Below are 23,448 nucleotides of genomic sequence, written 5' to 3'. Positions count from 1 at the left end.
TTGTGGCACTAGAGAAAAATCCAGTGAATAACCAAAGTCATTAGGATATCTTGTCTGGGTACCATCAATGTCTGCACAAAAATGTGTGTTAAATCATCCAGTACTTGTAGAAATATTTCAGTCTGGACCAAAGTGGTGGACTAACTGACACACATTTCCATCCCTAGAGCCACACCACTAGCATGACTAAAAATGATATTGAACAGTGTCCACATAAGCCTTTGGTGAATGTGAGCATTCATCTCTGAGTTGTCTTCAGACAACAGTACAACATTGTTGTCCAGATTTTTGCACGGGCAGTCCTTTTGAAATTACGAAGGTCAGAATCTTTTCACATGGTTTGTCCTGAGTTGATTCCTGCTCTGGTCTCAAATATGGCAGCAGCTTCATCTCTTTGTTCTCTGTTCCAGGAATGCTCTGTATCATTTTCCCGGTAGTTATAATGGATCTCTTTGATCCCTTTGTTAAATCTGCTCTCACAGTGGTTCCATTGTCATATCCCAAAGTTAATTTGATGACATCATCTGAGTAGTTTGATAATGACTAATCACCCACTTAATCACTCACTAGGCTGTTATTCCATTGTTAATTGAACATTACTGTGTAAGACAGGGATGGATTCTGTGATATTCTTCTGAAAAGAGAAAAAGGAGAACAGATTGGGTGTTCTCTTGTATGCAATTTATATACAGTAGTCACTGAAAATCTCAGTAACCCTTCTCTCATACCACAAGTTATTCCACTGAAATGGAAATCAGATTTCCTGCGGTGTACTGTCTCCTGTGCAACTGAAAATTGTGTGACCAGACACAGATGTTCATTGCAAAGCTATCAGTTTAAGTGTCATGCATGTATCTGAAAAACACTTGAAGAGGATCGAAGCGTAATGACATTCAAAGGCCAATGACAAACCAAGTCCCTCCATTTCAACACTTGTCATTTAATAACCTGAGAGATTCCCTCCACTGAAGCAAACCCACCATCTGAGTCAGTTTGGAAATGGAGGGCTTGAATGGAAAAAGGTAATGATAAGAAAATTAAAGAGCATCATGATCTGCAATTTTCACTTGTACCCCAACTACAGCAGCAAAAGTTCACAGAAGATAGGGAGAAGAATATTGGAGGCGTGTCACAAGTGTTATCACAGATATGGTCTCTAAAGTAATAGGCCTATCATACCAGTTCTTCAAAAGAAAGATTTATGATTGTTGAAATATTTTTGCATTATCCATCGTTTCCAACCTCCATCTATCTCTGTTGTTTTCTCCCTGGAGGATTTTGGCTATGTGCCTGTTCATGGTCCCCCTCTCACTCTGTGCCAGCGGAAAGTGTTATTGCACTTTCTCCTTGGATGATGATGTTAATGCACCATAATAATACAATTTATCCTTGCTTGGCTAGTTAATTTTATAGTCCTGTCCTCAAGATTCAAAGCTAATGCACTGTTGCCTGTTGTGTCTTATTTAAATGATTGTTAAGGTGGGGTCTTGCTCCTGTGCTTGTTTCCCTCTTAATCAGTTTAACCTCACCAGCACACAGGTTATCAGTGGACGCCCTGAAATCTGCATATAAATGGCAAAGAGAAGATGTCACTTACGGTTGTTGCATCAAGCTTTCAAACTTCACATGGCACATATGCAGTTTACAGGTGCCAGATTTACCACTTGAAATTCCTAGTCATGTTTGAAACAATTCATCCATGATTTCAGACAGAAGTAGAGAAAAACAGGCCTCTCATTTCTAGCTGACGACTGTCCGTTTTGCCTGCTGGAATTGCAAACTGTTGCCTTCAGATTTTATCAGCTGTAGCTAGCTTGCTAATTAAGTGAGTTAATTAAAAACGCTGTCATTGGCTGACTTTTTGATGTTTCCTGCTGACTTCTTTTAAAGCGAGAATTTGTAAAAGGGGTCTTAAATATTCATTTGATGGCTACTGTGCAGACATGATATCATGCTAAATGAAAAAAAAAGAAACAGCATTCTTTTATTGCAATGTAGAGTTCATCCTTACAGCCTATTAAAAGTAAAGATTAGAAAAAATATGTAACATCAGACTCATTTCTTTCTAACAGCCCTGTTTGGCTGATTATCTACTTTTCAGTATTCTATTCTATATCATATTTTCAAACAGTATGTTTCACTTTTAATGTTGCAAGATAAGGCGGAGGACTAACAGATGTGTTTGGCAGGCAAACTTAATGCTATCTCGAGTAATGTTAGCTGGGGTTGCTGTAGCGTAAGACCTGCTAACAACTGATAGCATCCATGATCAGTTTTCACATTGTGGGAAAATACTACACAGTGGATGTGCTAGCCATAAAGGTTTTGTTTTTAAAATAATCTGTTATTTTAAAATGTGCCCCTTGGAACGTTTTAATGATGTGGTTCTTGACCTAGGAAGTAACACTCAGCAGATAGTTTACTAGCTGGCTAGACATGCTAATGACTGCAGCTCATGTTGGAACAGATGGATGGATAATGGATGTGTGATCCGTTCCTTACATGTTTGCTCTTTTGTTTTTGGTTTTGGAACAACCTAGAAAAAAGACATATGGATTCATGCACACCACTTCAGCATGCAGAGAAATCCAAAGCTTTACAGGCCTGCAGTGCCAGTTGCTAAGCTATGATTGGTTTAGTGAACTGTTAATTGGCTACTTTTGTAAATTTAATTCAATATGTGTTTTTAATCAGTTGTGGTGTCAGTTGTTAAGTTGTTGTTTTTTTAAATGAGAACAAGCCATCACCCCAGGGTTATCATGTTGGCAGTAGAAGAGTCATATCCCCTCACCTCAACAAACCAGAGGTGTGGTTGCACTCTTACAGGTAAAGCTTGCACATCAAGTGACAAATTTTTAATGCACCTGCTCTGGAGTTCACACCACTCAAAACACATGAAAAGTGAGTAGACAGGGAGATAAACAATTAAAAAGAAGCACCTGGTGCGTGTAATTTCTTTTGTTGTAAAGCTGTTGTAAGCACACTTTGAGCTGCATTTTTTGTATGAAAGGTGCTATACAAAAGTTATTCTTATTCTTATTATGTTAGAATTGATGGAGTTAGATTGTCACCTCTCATTATTTCCACCTCAAACATGAACATTGTACTTTACTAATTTAGAAGTACAGTTGAGCTTTACTGAAGTTTTCTGATTAGCTTTGGTCCCTTTTTATATTAAATCTTCTTTAATCCCTTCTTTAAACTGTATTTCGACAAACAAACCAGACTGTCATGTTTCATATTTTAATCACTGATACCCCTCAAAAGCAGGATTTATTTTAGCAGTGTCTCACTGTATTTGACAGTGATTATTTGTTTTCCTTAATCCCCCGTAATACTTTTAATACCTTTTGTTTCAGATTTGTTAATGTGGGGAGGAAAGCTAGAGTTAAAATTATTCCTATACCCCAAGTACAGTTTGTTAATGTTTTACTTCTGTGTGACAGTCCCATAAATTTGAAGTGGAACCTAGACTCTCAGTCCAGACTTGCCCATTTTGGCAACTTCCAACTTTTCATACTCATTTCCTCTTGTTTGATTATGTTACTCCAAACCAGCCACACTCTCTAGGAAGAGGACTGAGATTTGTTTTTGGTCCATTTACTGTATTTGATGCCAAGTATGAAAAAGCATCACCCTCACCTGCCCAAACAAACCACACTGAACTGCACACTGAAAACTGTTTGGCACAAGCTGGTGAACACATCCTCTTCCCCTCTTAGTAGAGATGCTTAACTCACCTATCCTTGTGCATATCCATCCCCTATCAGTCTTAATATTCAATTTGTGGGCCTCCTTAGCTGATGAAACACAGCTCATCCTCTGAAACATAAATGACTTCACAGCGTCTCTGACTTCACCAGGATCTGAGAGTCTCCACGGCGCTTAGAGACCCAATTAGCCTCAGCAGAGACGGCTCCATCATGATCTGAGCAGCTGACCGTTAACTGTTGCTTCCTAGCCATCAAGATGCTCTTCTTATTTCTGTGTCTGCTCACTGGCTGTACATAATGGAATTTGAATCACACTGTAAATCATACAATATTGGTCCTGTTAAATGTTTTTGCAAATGATTCTGTAATGTCAACCCTAAAGGAGAAGCTACACAGAGATTGTGCACAGAGAAAATATTAGTCACTTTTATGCAGTAGATTTTATTAGCTCCCTAATACATTACAGTACTTAAGTCTTGAGAATTGTGTTTGTATAATCAACCAGCGTCTATCTACAAAAGCAGTGCTCTGAGGAGCATTTTGCTCTTGATCTTTGTGCAGTTAATCACCTCATCCATGTTTATAACATGAGAAAATCCAAACTGAGCTGTCAGCCAATGTGACAGACAGATATGTTTGTTGTTTTGTCAGCTGATACATGGCTGTCATAGCCACTGGACCGTTTTCAATCATCTCTGGGTTACACGTCTCAACAGGACTCCCCACTTGATTTCATTTATCATCAGCCTTGAATATAACAGGCCTGTCACTTTCTGTGGCAGTGATAACCTACTTTAGATGCTCCCACACACTACAGAATCAAATCTGTCCATCTGATGATTTGCTCTGGTCTTTCATCTCTACCGGCCTGCGACCGCAGCCCTTCACACACACTGTATGCCCTCTGCCAAATAGAGGGGTCAAATCATTTCAGTCTGGGGTTTAATGTAACAGAGTGGCTCCGTGCATCAGTAAATGATTGTTGAAGACATTCAATAGACCTCTGCTGCCCTCTGCCTGCGAGGAAGCATGTCAGATAGAATACAGTAATGATTAAAAAACTTGGAAAAACTTCTATCCAGAAAGGTAAACGTGCACAATTTCTGCCAACTTCTCTGAAAATTTATTCCAGTCGATTATGCCAGATGGAGACGCTGGCAAAGATACAGGTATATTTGAGGACAAACTTGAACTCAAAAGTGAGAGAGGTTGTGGGCTGCAGATCTGCACGTGCCAACACGTTAAAAGTTAAAATGGGCAGCCAAAATGTTGAGCTTGGTAAATGCTAATAGAAAAGATGATGTACTTTGGGGGCCAGAGATCCAGTCTCCTGTTCTTTACTTTCCAGTTTTGTGTCCCTGAGCATTTGGACTCATAGCCTGTTTGCAAATAAAGGCAGAGTCCAAGCTGAAACCCTGGCTGTGAAAACAAAAGATGGTTCTGTCTCTTTTGACCTGTTTAGGTCAGTTTATTCCCCTGCTGCTGCATTACAATCATGCGCTATAATCTATAGTAAAAATAGCTGTTTGCTTCCAACTCCCTGTGGTGCTGTGTATTATCTGGGTCTCTCAGCATGCTCTGTGGGCAGGCAAGCCTTTTTAATAGTGCAGTCACTTCTCATGAAGACACACTGGAGAATATATCTGCTGCTGGCCTTATCGTTGGAGGGGGCTTGCTTTTAGATGAAGTGGGGACACTGTTGGTGCACTTGCCCTCCCTTAGGTCTGTCTCTCTCTTCATACACACACACATACAACAACACACACACACACACACACACTGCCACTGTTCTCAAGGTGTCCCTATGGGAAGGACTTCAGCACTTTATCAAGTTCCTGCTCCCCAGTGAGCCAAATTATGCTGCGCCATGATGTGCGTTTTCCTTTTTATGTTAATACTTTCTATCAGCCAAGTATGTGTCAGCATAAACTTCTTGCTCCCCTGCTCAAATCCCGATTACCACATTACCCAGGTTTAAGAAGGATTAAGTTGAGGCGCCTTAAATTAACTTCACCTCATTCATGATACGAAGGTCTCAATCAGCCTAAAACAAGCAGAATCCATTATGTGTGCTGTGTTATTAAAAGAGTTTTATTTGGTTGTGATGATGGGAGAAACAGTTCATCAGAGAGTTACATGTATACAGTGAGAGTCAGCAAATTGTATTGATTAATTTGCTCTGAAAGGGGTTCAAGGTTGACATAATTGATTGTCAGAAGTTTGGTGGTCATTAAAGCTCCCTGAAGTGCAGGGCAGAACTTCAGCAGCATACTAAATCATTCATCCGAAAACTGCATAACAATGATCCTGTTTGCTTGATGGCAACTAACAAAACAGTACAAAGTAACTCATCATTATGAAAGAAAATCATTTTGTTGTGGTCATAAATTGTTGAATTAAAGCAAAAGATTTTACACACATAAACGCAGATACATTCTCAACAGTGTTTCTTTCAAATTGGCACTCTGTTTTGGCCATTTTGTCAATTTTACAAGTTATTACATTTCTGTAAGCCTGAAATGGAAAAATAGAAATGTACAGCCTGGACAGTGACATTGCCTTTCTGAAAACTGCATCCTGTTTTCTTCTCTCGCAACATAATCCAAAGGTCAAGAATTGCTTTCTGGTAAATGCAGCATTGTGTCGAACTGTTAATGAAAAGGTTTGTTCCAAAATGAAAATGGCTTTTCTATCATCTCAACAATCAGACCGCGTACACTCTACTTTAGCTGAGTTATGAAATATCATTTATAGATGAACAGATAGAGCAGAAAATGTAACATCTTGATAAAATGAATATGTTTTTTTAAAGTAATTTTGTTAAGAGATTCACAGAAATCTTTTTAACATGACAGTGTGTGCGAGAAGCAGCAGAATTGTGCCTCTGTTCACCACGTTCAGAAAACAGATGAATCCTGTCAACTACATTGTGAAAAGTATTATTGTGCTGTAAGACTTATAAAGTCTATTCTCAAGCCAGAAGTAGGTTGTGGCTAATTTTTTTTTAGAAAACTAAAAGTGGGTATTATCTTCCAATAAAAATTTGGAATATTTTGTTGGTTAATTAAGCTTTGCTGGAGTTTTCCTTCACCTTTACATACACAGACAGTGCAGACTTGATTATTTTGCCTAAAATGTCACTGACTCCCTTCTGGCTTCAGCTTCTCTAATTTTCATTACTTTGCAGTTTACTTAAATGGCCTCCCTTTTATCTTTCTCTCCTCCAGGCTGTCCAATGCCCAGGGCATCAATATCCAAATTCTTGGCAGTACCACTATTCTCATGATCACCAGCGTCACCGAAGAGGATTATGGGAAATATACCTGTGTGGCCTCGAACCGACTGGGCGTCCAGAATGCCAGCCTTTTCCTCTATAGTGAGTATAGACACTGCTGCCATTTCTTATATTGGTGACACCCATAATAATTTTATATTTGACAACGCAGACCACATATAAAATATTGAGCATGAAATATAACAGCCAGTTTATAGTGACATCTACACCGTTCAAACACACCATCATTCAAATCATTGTGAGAGTGTCAAGGTGAGAGTGAATGACTTTCAAGTGTTAAGTGTATTAATCTAATTTCCCTTTGAATCATTGAAAAATCAGCAGGGAGGAAACTCACTGCAGCTTTGTATGCTCTTCTGTAAGCTCAGTGGCAAGATCAGAATAATTTGAAGGTAGTTTGAGAATTAGAACCTTCCTGCGTTGTAATTTTTGGTCATTTCGCTAACAGTGTACTCAACTCTGCATGACAATAATTTAACTTAGCCCTCATGGAAAGCCATTAAAATGTGTGGAGAGGGAAGGTGATATTTAGTAAATGGGTAAAAAAGGTAGGAGTCATAAGTTCACAGTTCAGTTTTGAATGACAATCCAAATCCACTTTAAAATACTTAATTTTTATCATTTCTGTAACTGTCAGTTCAAAATACATTGAAAGGAAAGCTGAAAGTCTTTGTAACTTTGTAAATACAATGTAATTTTATATTCAAAATCACACCTGTATGAAGAGAAGTTGCCACAAGAGGGTCAGTTTATATCCCATAATAGCTGATGTACTCAATATGTGATGTACTACAGGTCAAATCAATCACAGTTCATAAAAATCTAAACTAAGATTTTAGAGAAGAAAGTTTTAAATGTTTAAAACTAAGATGTAAATGGCTTTAATAACTGCTCTAGCAGGGTAATGTTTGCAATGTTATAAAACTTCATGAGCTAGGTTAATCAAGTTTTGGCCCCTAGAGGGCAGAAATATACCAAAGTTGACAGAAACACTAGCTGGTATGGCTAACATGTTAGCAATCACAGTCACAGAGAAATATTAGTAATAAAATATTTATATTAGTAATGAATATTGACATTTTTTTCTGACTACCTGATGAATGTAAGTTAAGTGTTCATTTTCCCTTCATCCCTGTTTTAATCCACCAACTCCAGACGATACTTAAAGCTCAGTAGAGCTGCAGCGTTGTGTGATAATTCTGCATGATTTTGACACCATGAGTGATCCCTTCCACACTAGACAGACTCATTTAATTCATTGTTAATATCAGCAATAATTATTCTAGATTTTGATTTAAATTCACACACCAAAACACACCCCAATCACCCCAATGATGTAACAGCAGGTGTTTTCCATGAGTGTTCTTCAAAACTCAACTGGCATAATGCCGGTTCAAGTAGGTTTGGCATAGTTTCCACTCCATTATAATTCAGCACACAAAGATTTAAACAAAATACCATGTGTACTAGCAGCATCATACACAATACAGATCAGCAAGCAAATATTTTATGTTTGTAGTGGTTGAATTCAAATAGAAACATCCAGCACTTAAAAGCTGTGAAAAGTTGAATTTAAAGTTTACTACAGCGTCTTCACTACCAGCTGCTGCTTGATTATCAGTTAATAAAGACTCTCAGTGTCATACCTGCTGTCTCATTTGACGCCTGCAGGTTTTCCCACTCTGCACACCAGCACGGCCAAATGGAGCCCATCAACTCTCAAAAATCCATGACGCAGTGCAAGCAGTTGTCTTCTCTACATGATTCAATGTTCCTTTTCATTTTTAGAACTCAAAGGCTGTTTGTGGGGGTTTTTTTGTACTTGCTGAGCTTCTATCACAGCAATAGAGTGAATTGCACATTATGGCCACCAGATGTCACCAAACACTTCCTAAAGTCTGCAGTCTCTTATAATTTTGGACAAGCTGCAGTCAGTAAGACCTCATGCATTTAGTGATTCAGACTGAGGGATTCAAACATATTAGTGGTATTTCTCTTCAGTGTAATGTCTTCAGTGTGAATAATCAAGAAAACCAAAATGTCTGTGATAATTTTACTTGTTAAAATAGAAATAGCGGCAGTAGGTCTGCTACTGTTTCTCAAGGTGTTGGGTCTGCCAGTCTGGGTAAACTCTCTGGCAGCGACTTCTACATTAACACTCCTGTCTCCTCTCTTTCCCTCTTTCTCTCTCTCCACAGGACCCGGGACAGGTCGAGATATCAACGGCTCTGCCTGTGTATCTCAATCACTGTGGCTCCTGCTGGCCTGCTTCGCCTGCCTTTTCTTCAAGTGTTAATACCGCTGTCCTCCTCTTCCTCGTCCTCCCCCGGCCTCCCTCTCCTCCTTCTCTCCGACTCACCGACATCCTTATTGCTACCTTATTACCAACTTTACCGTCCCCAGACTGTTTGCATCATACGAAAACCTTATGTGCTCTCTGGCACTGCTTACAGATATTACGACAAGCGATGGGTTATAAGTAAAATGTTATAAGAACAGCAACAAAAAAAATCAAAAAACAACAGTGATATGAAGGACAGAACAAGCAAACAGTGCTCTGTTAAAGAATTGTGTTGCTCTTTTTAATTCGTATGCACTTCTTTGTTTCTGCTATATCTTGTCTTTGGGGTCTGGATGGGGTTTGAGATGTTGTATTTTTGTCTTCATGGGAATGAAAGCAGAGGTGCCCCACTCATAGGGATGCCAACAATCATTTGTCTCTACAAGTACTGAAGACATAAAGTATATTTCTCCTTACTCCCATAGTTGCATTATGTTAACTGAAATTGTAGATTTAACTGTTTAACCAGTGCATTAATGAGCAGCAAAGTATCTGCCAAACATCAATAAACTATATGGAATTTAGACTAACACATACAGAAATCAAAAGGGAACATACTGCAGCCAGTAAAGTGATTCTATAACAAGATTAAAGCTTGATATTAAAGTCTGTACCGCTATAATCTGATGCTATTAGACTGAAACACTGATATACTGCATTAGCTGAGTATGACATTGTTTCTAGATGCAGCAGTCTTGGGTTGCTGCTGCCGAATCCATAAATCGAGGATGCAGTTAATAGAATCGAGTTGATCCTCCTGAGCTAAACCATGCGGAGAACAAACCTGAGGAAATGAGTTTATCTAGTGATAGATATCTACATCCTCATTCAGTGGCTTTGCAACCACTCGCCTTTATTCCAAAAATAATTCCTCTTCTTCTTTTGCAGCAGGACTCTCACTTTCAAAAAGAAAAAAGAGAAAAAAAAACACAGTAGGTTATAATGATGCGTACTGTACATAGTAACATTTTGTATTTCTCTATGATAAGACAACTTGTTCTGCCTCTGTAACAACTGGAAACAGAGTAAAATTGTTGCAGTGTTGCTTGTTTGACAACCGACCAACCATACTGTGCAGTTTGTCTCTGCTCCACGGCAGACTGCACTGCATTTAGTGACATATACTGTACCACATACAGTGTTTGCATTTAGTTCATGAGTTTTAGGATCTTTCTTCTATACTGCTGGAATTTGGATAAAAATGTATGACACCAATGAATGACTTACTTTTAGTTTCTCTCTTTCAAAGAAGTATGTGTGTTTTAATATGAAATGATACAGAAAATCCATGATATATTGATATTGAGGTTTTTTTTTTTTCTGTCTTTACCTCATTCATTTTAGTTGTGTATATATATATACTTGAATCCAATGTCCTTATATATGAAAAGGCAAATTTTATGTGTCCATGTTTTTGAATAGGGTAGCAATTTGTTGAACGATGAATAACTTGTAGATCTTAAACTGGCAATCCTGCCCTATCATGTGAATTGAAGCCCATTAGACAATGATGTTTTTTTTCTTTAAAAAAATAAGGTCTAGCATAAAAAGAAGATAGTTTTGTGCAGTTATTATTGTACCTATCCTTGAGATGATACAAGTGCTGGCTTACATGACATTGTAGGGAATGGCATATTATGTCTAACTTGTAATGCTCCTTCATATACCAAGAATTCAATATAAGAGCAGCACAACTGAACACTGAAAGCTTATTCCCCTCAATGGTTGCTTGAAGGCCACTGCTGATGAGCCTCTTTAACAAAATAATACCATTAAATCACACCTCTGCCAGTATTTAGGCTGATTATTGAATTTCTTTCTTTATGAACAAAATGTTTAAATGAATACTACATGTGTCAGTATTTTGTGAAACTCACAAGATCTTTCAACCAGTGCAATTCCTTCAGAAAATAGCTCAAAGGTCCTTGCTGTTGTGTGGAGAATTGTTTGAACTGGTGCACTATTAGCTGCCTTTTTTGACATTTATTTTGACCTACGGTAGGGTGACTAATAGCGTACAGACTCCAGCGCCCAGCTCAGCTCCTCCACTTGATGTGTGTTCACGTCTCTCCGCTCATTTAACAACCGAGCCGAGACGGTACAGTACTGTAAAACACACGTGTAATTAATGTCATCTTTGTAATACATTAAATACTTGTTCCCAGTGTTTTCATTGTAAATGCTTCTGAGGCCGTGGCTGTGTGACATTGTAGTGCCATCTTGTTTTCATGTGGGTGAAATGGTAAAAATAGTGCTGTGCAGAGACTGAAACAGGCCACAATCCAATCAAAAGTGATGCATTTAAATAGTTAAATAATATTTCACATCCCCATCAGTTACAGCAATCTGATTTCTTCAGTCTAGGAAGTGATAAGAAAGCTTCTTGTTTTTATGCTTTCATCATCTTACACATGCTTTTTTTTAATTCATTTTTTAGAACTGAACAACTCTGGTGTAACCACTTTAATGCTTGATTAATGATTAACTTGACTCCTGATGTTTTGTACAAGATTGGAATTTCTGCAGGCTCTCTCGCTTTTTTAGCCACTGGCTAGCATGGGTTGCTTTTAGTTTGCAACATTTATCTTCTTACTGTAATAAGAAGTGAATGATCTGGTGGTGAAAAAGTTCTTCATGGTCAGTTTGCATGAGAGTTCTCTGTGCTACATGTCTATCCCAGTAAGTCTGTCTGTCTCACTTTGTGTCACATTACAAACCTCAGGGCAGAGCAAGGCTGGTCTTGGGCAGTAACTGGCAGACTCTCAGACAAACTAAAATGTGTTTTGTTTTGTTTTTTTAGCCAGAGAAGACCCGGCAGACTGCCAGAGTAGGGCCAAACTGTGCTCAGCATTTTATTTTAACCTGCTTGGTATGCACTGCATCAAGGAGATAGCATAAGGAAGTTTATTTTAAAAGATGCTACAGTAAATTGACTGTCATTGCCTAAACTTTCTACTATTTTCATGAGTCAAATCTCACAAATGTGGATGTCCAAGTGTGTCCATGCAGGTTAAAACCAGCCCATAAGCACTGACTGGTGTACTAAGACCACAGATGTAAAAGCCATGGAGCTCTGTTTTACCCATAAAGCAAAAAGGAGTAACTGTCCCTCCATTACTCATAAAGACCAACAGCCAGCCTATGGACACAGCACCAACCCCCCTGTAGACAGACCCTGGATATCTACTAAAGACTGTAGATACAGCTACCTAGTTTACTATGAGCATTGCCTCAAAAAATCACCATCGCTTCACTGTATAAATCTGGCTTACGTATGTGTGCGCGTGTACTCATTTGATTCTGTTCATTATTATTAACCGACCTGAAAAGTTACGAGGCATGAGATACATGATGAGTTGGCCAAACAGCTAACTTTCTGCTTTCTGTTGAGCTATATGGTTACAGTGGTAACCCTCTATTTTTAAGTTTGGATTCTTTTTTTCTTTTCCTTTTCCTCCTCTGTGTGTATATACAGTATGATGTTTCTACCGTAGAATGTTGTAAAGTCAGCAAATCCATAAGATCGTGTTTATACAAGTCAACATTGAAAAATTTAAAAAGCAAATGTAACTATCACGTTTGTACTTCCCGCCCTTTGTCATGGGAAATTAAGATTGAATCACGCATTATGACACAGCAATGTCCCATTTTGTTTTTTTTTAATTTAATTTTACTTTACTTTATTATGGCATAAGGTAATTGCAGTCAGTTTCTAAAAAAAAAATGGTATGTAATAAAGGTATATGAGAAAATGTTCATAATACAAAATAAAAATTGTTTGAATTTAATGTTCTGTATTTGAATGTGACTTGAGATGTCGGGGCAAGTAAACTCTTTTTGGAGACAGCTTGGAACACACGTACTGTTGTGTTTATCACCATGTAACATGCAAATAAAATAATATATGTATTGTTATTTACTCTCTGGAAGACATTTTTGTCCTCAGAAAGTGTGAGAAATACAACTGAGGTTCTGCTCCTCGCCATGGGAGGGTTTCAGTTTCACTTTTGGTGCCAAAGATGAAAGGTAAGACTGGAGTGATCACAACCACATATGGAGGCACAACAATCACAATATGGCACAGGCTCACTGTACAACCATGGCAACTGTTGCTTTTTTCCAGCCATGCTGCGGTTAAACGTTTCTCCACAAGGTGTCATAACACAGCAAATTATGTTCCCAGTATGCCTGTGGAAGAATGAGTACACAAACACATTATTCTCCATCATTATTAGCGTCTAACTCTGAAGATGAACAGAGGATGTTGCAGGTCGAAGGTCAGATAAACAGGCTTGTGTCTGCATGGTTCCCAGATCACACCCCCACACCAGCTGGGACAATGTGGGCGGGGAAAGCAAATGAGACACTCACAAATTTCCTGTAACAGCTGTTGAGGAATCCATGAGTGAAATATCTAATCTGCAACAGCTCAGTGGCTGAAAGTAGATGCTGTATTTTATATGTTTACTGTAGGTGATGTTTTCATCCACAAAGACCGGATGCAACAGTGAAAATGAGCGTCATTTTTTCACTTAGTTGCACACAAAATAAAAATGAAAAAATAATAGAGTGGTGACACCAATTTCAGTCCTGGAAATAGAGGGACCTAAAAAGTGTTGGGCAAGGAAGGAGTTTTTTTTCTATAACTTGACAATAAAAGTATATAAGGAGAGGACGGTATGGGAGAGTGTATGACTCAGAAGGTAGAGGTTGATAAATTAAACTTTTCAGAGGCATCATGCTCATTCCAGGACTGCCTGTTCAGCAAACCAGCTTCATTAGCGTGAAGGTCATGCAACTTCTTTGTGTCTGATTTGGTATTTAAGTTAACCCTGGGGGTTATTCTTATTTATTTCATTTTTACTGAACCAAACTATCATAGCAGAAGTCACATGGGTCCAATTTGAATTCCCAGCATTCGCATTTATTAGTGTTGCATCCAGTCTCTTTTGATAGGATCTTTAGATAATTATCTCAGTATAAACAAGATTAAAGGATAGGGTCACAGTCTGTCTTAAAACAATAGTCAGGTGCCCAAATGAACATTGAAACAGTTTTTTGTTGCTGTAATAGTTCCTGTCAATAGTGACCATTAACCTGTTAAACAACACTGTCCCACCTGTGGGACACTTTAGCCTCTGTAACTTTGGTTCAGGATCACTTCTACTCATTCTGACTTTTTGGTGGTAAACTTTAAAGAGTTGCCTTTCAAATGAGACTACAGTTATGAATAATACCCTTTTTATTTTGAGTAGATTATTTTCGGGCTGATGCACAAAAACAGGGGTGCCTGTACAGATGGTTAAGAGATTCCTTCCTAACGCACTTCCAATGTAAGTGATGAGGGATAAAATCTACCCGTCTCCTTCTGTGCAAAAATATATTTGAAAGTTACCTGAAGCTAATATGAAGCTAATATCAGGCTTCAGCCTTCCATATTTGTCAAATCAAGTAGATATTTTTCAAAGTTACAGTCTTTTTAGTGCCAAATTCCCTCTTTTTGTTACTGTACTTCCACCGCAGCTCAACAGGGAAACACTGTCCGGAGAAACAAACTTAATGAATTTTATACTTAGAAGAAATAAGTTTGGAAGATATCCACTTGATTTGATTAACTCAGACTGCTGAAGCCAATATTAGCTTTAGATAAACATTTAAGAACATTTTTTAAACAAAACGTGGACTGTGGATTTTGTCCCCCATCGATTATATTATTAGTGTGTTTGAAAGGAATCTTGTAATGGTCTGTGTTATCAGTAGGAATGATTACAGCAGGCTGTCAATGTTCATATATAACTAACTATTGTTTTAAGACAGACTTGAAAAATTGTGAACCTATCCTTTAACAAACTCAAATCATACCTAAGACTGACTGTGTTTACATGCACACTAGTGTCCTGGTTACAGTATGATCAGGTATTTCATGTGAACATCATATTCTGGTTTCAGAAACCTGGATAAGAATTTATCCTCGTTTTGTGAAACTATGATATGCTAGCTAGAATACTCTGATATACTGAGATACTGAGGCATGTAAACGCCTCGTCCAGGTTTCTGATCACTTGCTAAAGCTTACCAATTAACTATTATATCTCCATGCCACCTTGAGGTTGCTAGGCAACCACCAGAGACCCCAGGAAGTTACGCCGGCAATCAAGAAATCGTCCCACACATAACCCCTAAAAAACTACAAATTGTTGATTCTACATTTTGGTTTTTGTGCAGATTAAACAAACAAAGATATACGGTTTAGTTAGTGAGCTTTCGAGGTGATGGTAGGCAGATTTTGTTACTACCTTCAGACAGAGCCAGGCTAGCTGTTTACCGCTAGCTCTTTTATGCTAAGCTAAGCTAGCTCACTACTCCAGCTTTATATTAGACCGACAAATATAGTATCAATCCTCTCTTCCATCTTTTGCCAAGAAAGTGAATAAGTGCATTTCCCAGATTGTTAAAGTATGTCTTTAAAGTCAATATTGCCCTTAATATGTTCCACCCTCTGATGTAACAGGAAGCTTTAAACAAACTCCACAGTTTATGATGGTAATTGGCACATTTGCTTTATTTTGAAAACAGACATTGAAACCATTTTTATTTTTTCATATTTTTTTTTCTCACAAGTTTGAACTCCTTGATAGGTTGAAACTGGACATTGCACTCACTGGAACATAGGAAAAGTATTTTTTGTTTGCTCGTTTGTTTGATTTTTCTTTTTACACTTTTTTTTCTTAACATCAGTGCAAGAGTATGTTTCCAATTCATATAAACTGTCATAACAACACCAAAGACATCAAAAAGAAGCCGCCACACCTCTTAAGTTTTTGTGACTGCGAAAACGTTCCTCTCAGAGGGAGAGTTCCCATCATGCATCTGGTTCAATGGTTCATGCTACTGTTCTCATGTTTGGTTGGCAGAACATAAATCGTCATGTAAGAGCCAGTTACATCAATACTATAGCTGATTTCTACAGTTTATTATATGATCATTCAAATGGCAACAGGTCCTTTACTGTAAATGTGAGTAAACAGAGAGTTTTTAAAAGGGGTGTAAACCAAGCTTGAATGACTCAAGCAGAATAGAGAGAGAGTAATAGTTTTGTCCTCGATGTTGTTTTTGGATGTCGGATAACGCTGCCCAACTGGAAATGTCACACATTTATTTATACATTCTATTCTCCAACCGATGTGTCAGTATATTACCTGTTTGCTGTGTTCTCAATACACTTGTACCGTGTTGAAAACTAGAGTTGCATTTTAAAACCAGCTTGTTTTGTGCGTGCATTTGCAGAGGTACGGATTTTATTTGCAAGATGTGTTTTAAGGAAGTGCATTGCGATGCACATAAAGTACAATGCATTCGCAATGCATTTTAAATGTGTAAAGATCCAGTTGGGAGCACTCATTCCACCACTGATTCACTTATAATAAATAGTGGAGATGTTCCAAATCAAATCTTCCTCCTCACCATCATCAAGGTAACAATCATTTTTCATAGTCATCAACAACATCATCATCACCACCACCACCACCACCACTTCTTCATAGTATTAGCTTGAGCCAAAAAACTTCACGCTGGAAACTCCCCCAACATGAGAAAATCATTGCCACACAAAAAATGACAAACAAATAGAAACGGACTGCCTTCACATTGGGAAGGCAAAGAGCAACCTTTTTAGATTTTTGTTTTGTGTTATTCTTCATACTCTTAATTCTGCTTTCTTCAGGTTAGACTTTGACTTAGTCGTCCTTGGACTCGGTGGCCTCCGCCGCTGCATCTTCCGGGGTGGCCTCCTCTGCTTTAGACTCCTCTGCAGCATCTGGGTGGAAGGAGGGAAGGAGGAAGAGGAGATAAGAAAACATAAAAAGGAAAAGGAGGAAAGTAAGAGGCAAAGGTGGGAGGAAGGGGGACACGATAGATAAAAGGTGGGTTGGAGAGAAGAGAGAAAATTAGCCTGTGGAGAAGACTTTTTACATTGTGAGGTTGGAATAATAAAGCTCTGTCTGGTTCTTCTGAGATACTGAGCATCAAAGGTATCACATGTCAGCTGCTACGTTTGATGTTTTAAATATTTAAATTCAAAAGGTTCTTGGTGAAAGAAAAACAAGCATAAAGTAACATTCAAATTCATACTGTATGAAAATATGAATAACTGTGTATGTAACTGCGTGTTGCTCACACCATGTCATCTTCACTAAACCTCAGAGCACGCCAGTCAGAGGATGCAACCTAATGTCTGAAATCCTACATTGACTGTGTAAATATTAAAGGAGAGTGCTCCTAATGGACCCATGAAGCATTTGAACTGACATCACAATGCTAACAGCAGCATCTCGGCCTGTCACATCTGATAATGTGTGATGCCCAGAGTGTCATGCACATCAATAACATCTTGTGGTGGTTTACTAAGAGGCGAATACTGCTGAATAATGATCCATGATACCTCACTCAACCATTACAAGTTTCAGGTTTGTTGAGTTATGTTGCTCTGGTGTATTAAAAGTGAACTTATTTCTACTCAAACCATTATAATCGTTAAACTGTTATGTAATCAATGTCATCTGAAAAAAATACAGATTAATATTATTTAGGAAAGTTACAGTTAATTTGCATATTGTGTAAAACAAAAATATTTACTTCCCTTTAATACAAATTGCAGCTTTTATCCCAAGTGCAGTCTTTCCACAAAGCCCTCAAAATGACGCTTACCCGCCTGATAGTGTGTGATACTTTAAATTAGAACCCATGGCAAATTTAAACCCAATAAATATTTAAATCTATTAAAATTGCATAGGCGGAATTGGGTGCGTTTGACTTGGGACCCCGAGGACCCCAATGCATTGGTATTTTTAAAAAGCACTAATTAAAACAGAAACAGAAAACAATGATATGAAGTCATTAGGAACAAACTGATTGACAAGATCATGAAAAATTAGAATGATAAAATAAAGCACCTGTGAGATATGACAAAAAGTAAATCTCTGGGGTCTGCAGGTACCCCAGTCAGTAGGATTAAGGTTAAAAGCTTTATTTTATTGTTTCTAATCAAACCTATTATTCAAGCATGCTGAGAGCAATGATGTCATACACCACAATGATCTCATACTCTTTTAATAGAAAGAGGAGGCATCAAAGGATGACATCATTGCATCGGAGATTGGGGTAATGGAGTGCATGTGTGTGTGTGTGTGTATGCATTAGTGTTTGTATGCGCTAGTGTGTGTGTGTGTATGTGTTAGTGTGTGTGTGTGTATGCATTAGTACGTGTGTGTGCGTGTGTGTGTGTGTGTGTGTGTGTGTGTGTGTGTGAGAGAGAGAGAGAGAGAGAGAGAGAGAGAGAGAGAGAGAGAATGAGAGAGAGAGAGAGAGAAAGAGCGGGAAAGAGAAAAAGACAGAGAGGCGGGGCGATGATGTCTGTGTTAGTGCTTGCACTAATGTGTGTGTGTGACTTAAGACAGTATGAGTCATAGCAGATCTTCCAGGTAGAAGGTAATTTGCTTGTTAGTCTCTACGACAGACTTGAGAGTGTCTCTACAGTCACTGAACTGTGTGATGCAAATGCAATTTCACCCAATTTGCAGAGGCAAAGTCTGTCATTTCAAGTATTCTGACATCAGTGCCAATTCAGTTATCTACAACGGTGATATTACTGCTTTAGTTTTGTTGAGTAATTTGCAAATAATGATTGCAGATGAGAAATTAAACTCCCAAACTCTGGTGATCTATGTCATGGTCTGCCCATTGATTTGTAAGTCTTCAGTAAACAATGTTAATGAGAACAAGACACATAGTTTACTGTGGAACTAAAACCCAAATATAAAGTAAACCATAAAATGTAAGGAAGCACTGTGACTGGTATCACTTCTAACTTGATCACTATTTCGGATTTTTTTTTTTTGTAATAAAAGACATGACCCAACTTTTTGTCTCAATTTAAAACCTCTCATTACAAATAACAGACATTCCACATGGAGTCCTGCAAGGTTCTGTCCTGGGTCCTCTGCTTTTCAGTCTTTATATGTTACCGCTGTAGGTCATCATCCATAAGCACAGTATTGATTTTCACTGCTATGCAGATGACACCTGGCTCTATATAGCTGTTGGTCCTAATGACCTCAGTCCCCTTTACTCCCTTGAGAGCTGCATCTCTGACATTAATTTTTGGATGGCCCAAAATTTCCTAAAACTAAATCACATCAAAACCCTTATTGGCCCAAATGAGCAAAGAGAAAAAATGTGCCTACAGTTTACAGCACCATTTCAGCACATCACACCACATGTAAAAAATCTGGGTTTTACCGTTTATTAGTGTCTGACCTAACTTTCCAGCTGCATACAGGTTCTATCGCAGCTGCAGAGAAGCTTCTACATGCTTTTATTAGAAGTAGGTTTGACTACTGCAATCCTCTGTTCACAAGTCATTTACAGCTCATACAGGATGCTGCTGCCAGTTTTAACTGGAACAAAGAAAATAGCTCACATCACTCATTTTCTAAAGTCCCTGCTCTCTGTAGTTTTGGACACAAACTGTGAGTTCTCTGAATCTGAGGATAGAGGACAGCAACAATGAGTTTAGCTGTTATCACTACCCCACTGCCATTTTCTTATTATGTACACTACTGTTCAGTCTAAGCAGATTACAATTATTAAGATGATGATAATGGAATTGGTTATGGTCATGTTTGAATCTTTTTGTGTCTTTTCTTTTTTAAGTTCATTATTTTATTTACACCCCCTTTTTAAAATGTATTTTAATATTTTACCTGTTATTTAAATTGTGAAGCACTGAGATGCATTTCATGTATGAAAGGTGCTATATAAATAAAGTTAATCATTATTATGTATAATTACTATTATGCAGTTGAAGCCAGGCACTAGACTTTCCGTGGTGGAGAATCTGGATCATACCCAAGCTAGCTCATGAATTATTTAACTGGATCACAGTACCTGGTGTCCTTGTGTATAAAACTCCATTCTGTGCGCTGACAAACCATAAGCAAGTGACTTCAGCATAAGTTATAAATATTCATTTGTTCTCTGAGTAAGTTCAGTTTGTAAAGCAGATTGTGACCCAGCAGTGGGTTCTTAATTAGCAGTTCTTTGTCAAGTAGTGTTTGTTTGTGACAGACTTCCCTGGTGCGGATCGTGACCAGTAGGGATCATTAATCATTCATTTAAATCAGAGCACCTGTTATCCCTGCGCTGCTCCATGCAGGCCAGCTATCCCATCGAGGTGGTAACTATGACAACAGAGAGACAGTGCTGCCTAGGTGACCTAGTTTCGGTGTAGTTCTCCAGTTGGAGTGTGTGTGCGTGTGTGTGTGTGTGTGTTTGTGTGTGCGTGCGTTTCCCACCTCGCACCCCCACTTATTCCAGACTGAGCATGCTCCATTAACTACCTGTCTGACCCAGTCTGAGAGTCCTTGGACCAGAAATATGAGTTCATGTCAAGTATATGTCGGGAGAGTGTGTTGTATCAATGTTATAATGTAATTTCATGGTCTTCCAGTTTCTTCTCAGGTACAAGTTTCTGCTATAATTGGACGTCAAATGGTGGTTTGCTTTGAAATCTATTAGCTGTTGTTTAAGGTTATAAAATATTTCAACCTGCTGCAATGTGTAAGGATTTAATGGGGTCATCAATTTTCATTTCAATATTTTTTTTTAATTTGAATAAATGATTGTAGCAGCAATGTTCATATGTTGGTCCTGATATCATGAAAGTCTTTAGTTCATGAATCCATCTGAGATAAATCTTTGTAACTCACAAAACATGAAACATTGCGTTTTCACAGTACCTCTGAGATATGACCATTCCCAAGATAATACTGACACATTGTACAACATTGTTGACTGGTGCTAATCATCTGCAACCCTGTGTTTCAGTTCCAGTCTCCACCTCATCAGTATGGATCTTGCAGAGTCTCAGATACAAAGCTGCCTAATCAAATATTGAGCTGCATCTCTGTGTTAACCAGTGAATGGTGGAGCACTGCCAAAGATCTTAAAATCCCAAAGACTCGACAAGCAGTTATTTCCTGTGGTGCCTGCCAAGCAGACTACAGGAAAGCTCACCTATTCACCTATAGTTCTTTATTGTAAGTAATTGGTTTTTGATTGCTGACAGTGTCTTGAATTATTTTTGTCTCTGAACTCAGTGCCCTCAGAAACATGTGCAACTAAGTGTTTCGTTGATAGAGAACCTGCTTGAAGGCCCTTGTTCAAATCCAAGTAAGCTTATTTCATTTGGCATGTAATGGGTTTAATTTTCATATGAATCCTGCTGCAATGAATGCCAGTTATGAGGCCCCAACAATCTGCATACCTTGTTTATCTTTTGTTTGGTTAGGCTCCTCCTTCTCAGCTGTCGGGCTGACAGCAGCAGGCACATCGGCTTGTCTGGCCTCCTCATTTTTCTCTTCACTCTTCTCCTCCTCCTTCTTCTCCTCAGCTGTGGCTGTGGTGGGACTCTTGGCTGCCACCACTGGGGCCTCCTCCTCTTTGGGCTTCTCCTCAGCTTTCTCCTCTGCCTTTGGCTCCTCTTTCTGGGGCTCAGAGGGCGCTGTGGCGGCCGTAGGAGAGGCAGCAGTGGGTGCTGCTGCTACAGGAGACGTTGCTGCGCCTGCAGGAGAGGCAGTGGCAGCTGCCGGAGAGTTATCTGGCTTGTCTGCCACTGGGCTTTTGGCTTGGCTCGTTTCCTCCTCCTTCTTAGCCTCCTCTTCTGCAGCTTCCTCCTCCTTTGCAGGTGCCTCCTCTCCCTCCGCTTTCTTTGCTTCCTCTCCTCCCTCTGTTGCCTCTTCTGCAGCAGCAGGGCTGTCTCCCTCCTTCTCTTCCTCTCCGTCTTTCATCTTTTTCCGAGTTATGTGTCCACGGAAGCTGGCCTGTATTTTGGTGGCAGCCTTGTGGGCCTTGTCCTCAGGTTTGTTGGTGGTTCCATCTTGTTCAATCTTCTGATCCGCCTCCTCATTCTTCTCCACCTGGTAGCCAAAAGAAAGTGGTGTGTTAACTGTAAGCCATGGTAAAGGTTCACTGGTAGCCAGCATGGAAATGTACAGTTGTTTTGCTATAATCTATCAAAGTATTCCACTACTGTAGTGGAATGTAGCTCGAGAATGATCATCCCAAGATCTCATGCTGGCATATTTTATTTGAGCCTACAATCCTATGAAGGAAAAAGGTACATTACAACTTGTGATGAGTTGAAAGGTCAGAAGTGAGAGAAAGACAAAAGTATATGCTATGAGAGGGAGTGTGTTAGTTAACTTATGAGTTTATTTATAACTCTTACTGGAGAATTATAGGCTGGGGCAAGTCAGGTTAGGGTTTCAGGACTGGTTTAGAATTGAGTAGAAGTATAGGATTGGATGAGGAACAGGGTTAGGGATAGGACAGTACACAATGAAATATTGAAAGGGGGTCCATGATATTACCTTTGGTAACTGGATCCATAGCTGTCCATCAAATAGTGGGTTGTGCTATATGAGTCATATAAATCTAATGAAAAGAAATCAAATCAAATAAAGGAATGAATGATGAGCACTGAAAGTGGCAAACAAAATGAATCAGTACAATCAAAATGAATAAGCAAACAAATCAAGGTAAAATATTCTCTAACCAAGGTTCAACCAATTAAAAACTTTAAATGTGCACCTTAAATAAATGTGTATAAGCAACATGAAGCAAACACAAATTGTCAAAGAGCATGCAGGCAGTGCAGCATCAGTTAGGCCAAAATGATAAAGATGTGAGAAAACTGCAGAGTCTGAATGGTTTTGTATTGGTGTCAGTCCTTCCAGGTATCAGGGCTTTGTAGGGAACCAGTGATTGGTTTGACAAAAGAATTAATCTATGGCATTTTATGCGCTGGAGAGGGGAGATTTAGTGCCATTGTGAAACATGAGAATCAGGGAATAACAGATGCGTCTGTGGGTCAATTCTCTCCACATAATGAATTGAACACATTGGGATTTGGGACAACAAATGACTCTAGGCATTTATTGTGGTTTTTCAATCCAGGCATGAGGTTGATATTGTCCTCTTGATAATTGTGCTGAAATAGATTTATTGAATAATTAAACTTCAAGGTAGAGCCTCTTCATGGC

General features: G+C 38.7%; 2 protein-coding genes across 4 annotated transcripts in view; one reads left to right on the top strand and one right to left on the bottom strand.

Annotated features, from left to right (window-relative positions):
• Positions 1–13,220, top strand: part of LOC121899460 (limbic system associated membrane protein) — a 245,764-nt gene extending 232,544 nt beyond the window's left edge. For all 3 annotated transcript variants that reach the window (XM_042415303.1, XM_042415304.1, XM_042415302.1), the window contains 2 exons: positions 6,941–7,089; positions 9,207–13,220. In XM_042415303.1, the coding sequence (XP_042271237.1) occupies positions 6,941–7,089; positions 9,207–9,304 (247 nt within the window). In that variant the 3' untranslated portion in view covers positions 9,305–13,220. The remainder of the gene's footprint in view (positions 1–6,940; positions 7,090–9,206) is intronic.
• A 2,686-nt stretch (positions 13,221–15,906) lies between these two features.
• Positions 15,907–22,389, bottom strand: gap43 (growth associated protein 43). Its single transcript, XM_042414459.1, has 2 exons — positions 21,672–22,389; positions 15,907–17,165 (listed from the first exon to the last, which is right to left on the bottom strand). Exons 1-2 carry the CDS (start codon positions 22,387–22,389, stop codon positions 17,086–17,088), a joined length of 798 nt encoding a protein of 265 aa, XP_042270393.1. The 3' UTR covers positions 15,907–17,085.
• Between the last annotated feature and the right edge of the window lie 1,059 nt (positions 22,390–23,448).

This window comes from Thunnus maccoyii, chromosome 6, assembly GCF_910596095.1.
Source record: "Thunnus maccoyii chromosome 6, fThuMac1.1, whole genome shotgun sequence".
Classification (NCBI taxonomy): domain Eukaryota; kingdom Metazoa; phylum Chordata; class Actinopteri; order Scombriformes; family Scombridae; genus Thunnus; species Thunnus maccoyii.
This window is presented reverse-complemented; position numbering and strand designations above follow the sequence as displayed.

What these genes read in the sequence shown, in the direction of transcription:
- gap43 (XM_042414459.1), bottom strand. Translation starts at nt 22,389, where the DNA reads ATGCTGGCTACCAGTGAACCTTTACCATGGCTTACAGTTAACACACCA. An exon ending in CCAAACAAAAGATAAACAAG is followed by an intron (nt 17,166 to 21,671) that starts GTATGCAGATTG and finishes CCTTCCACCCAG; the next exon opens with ATGCTGCAGAGGAGTCTAAA.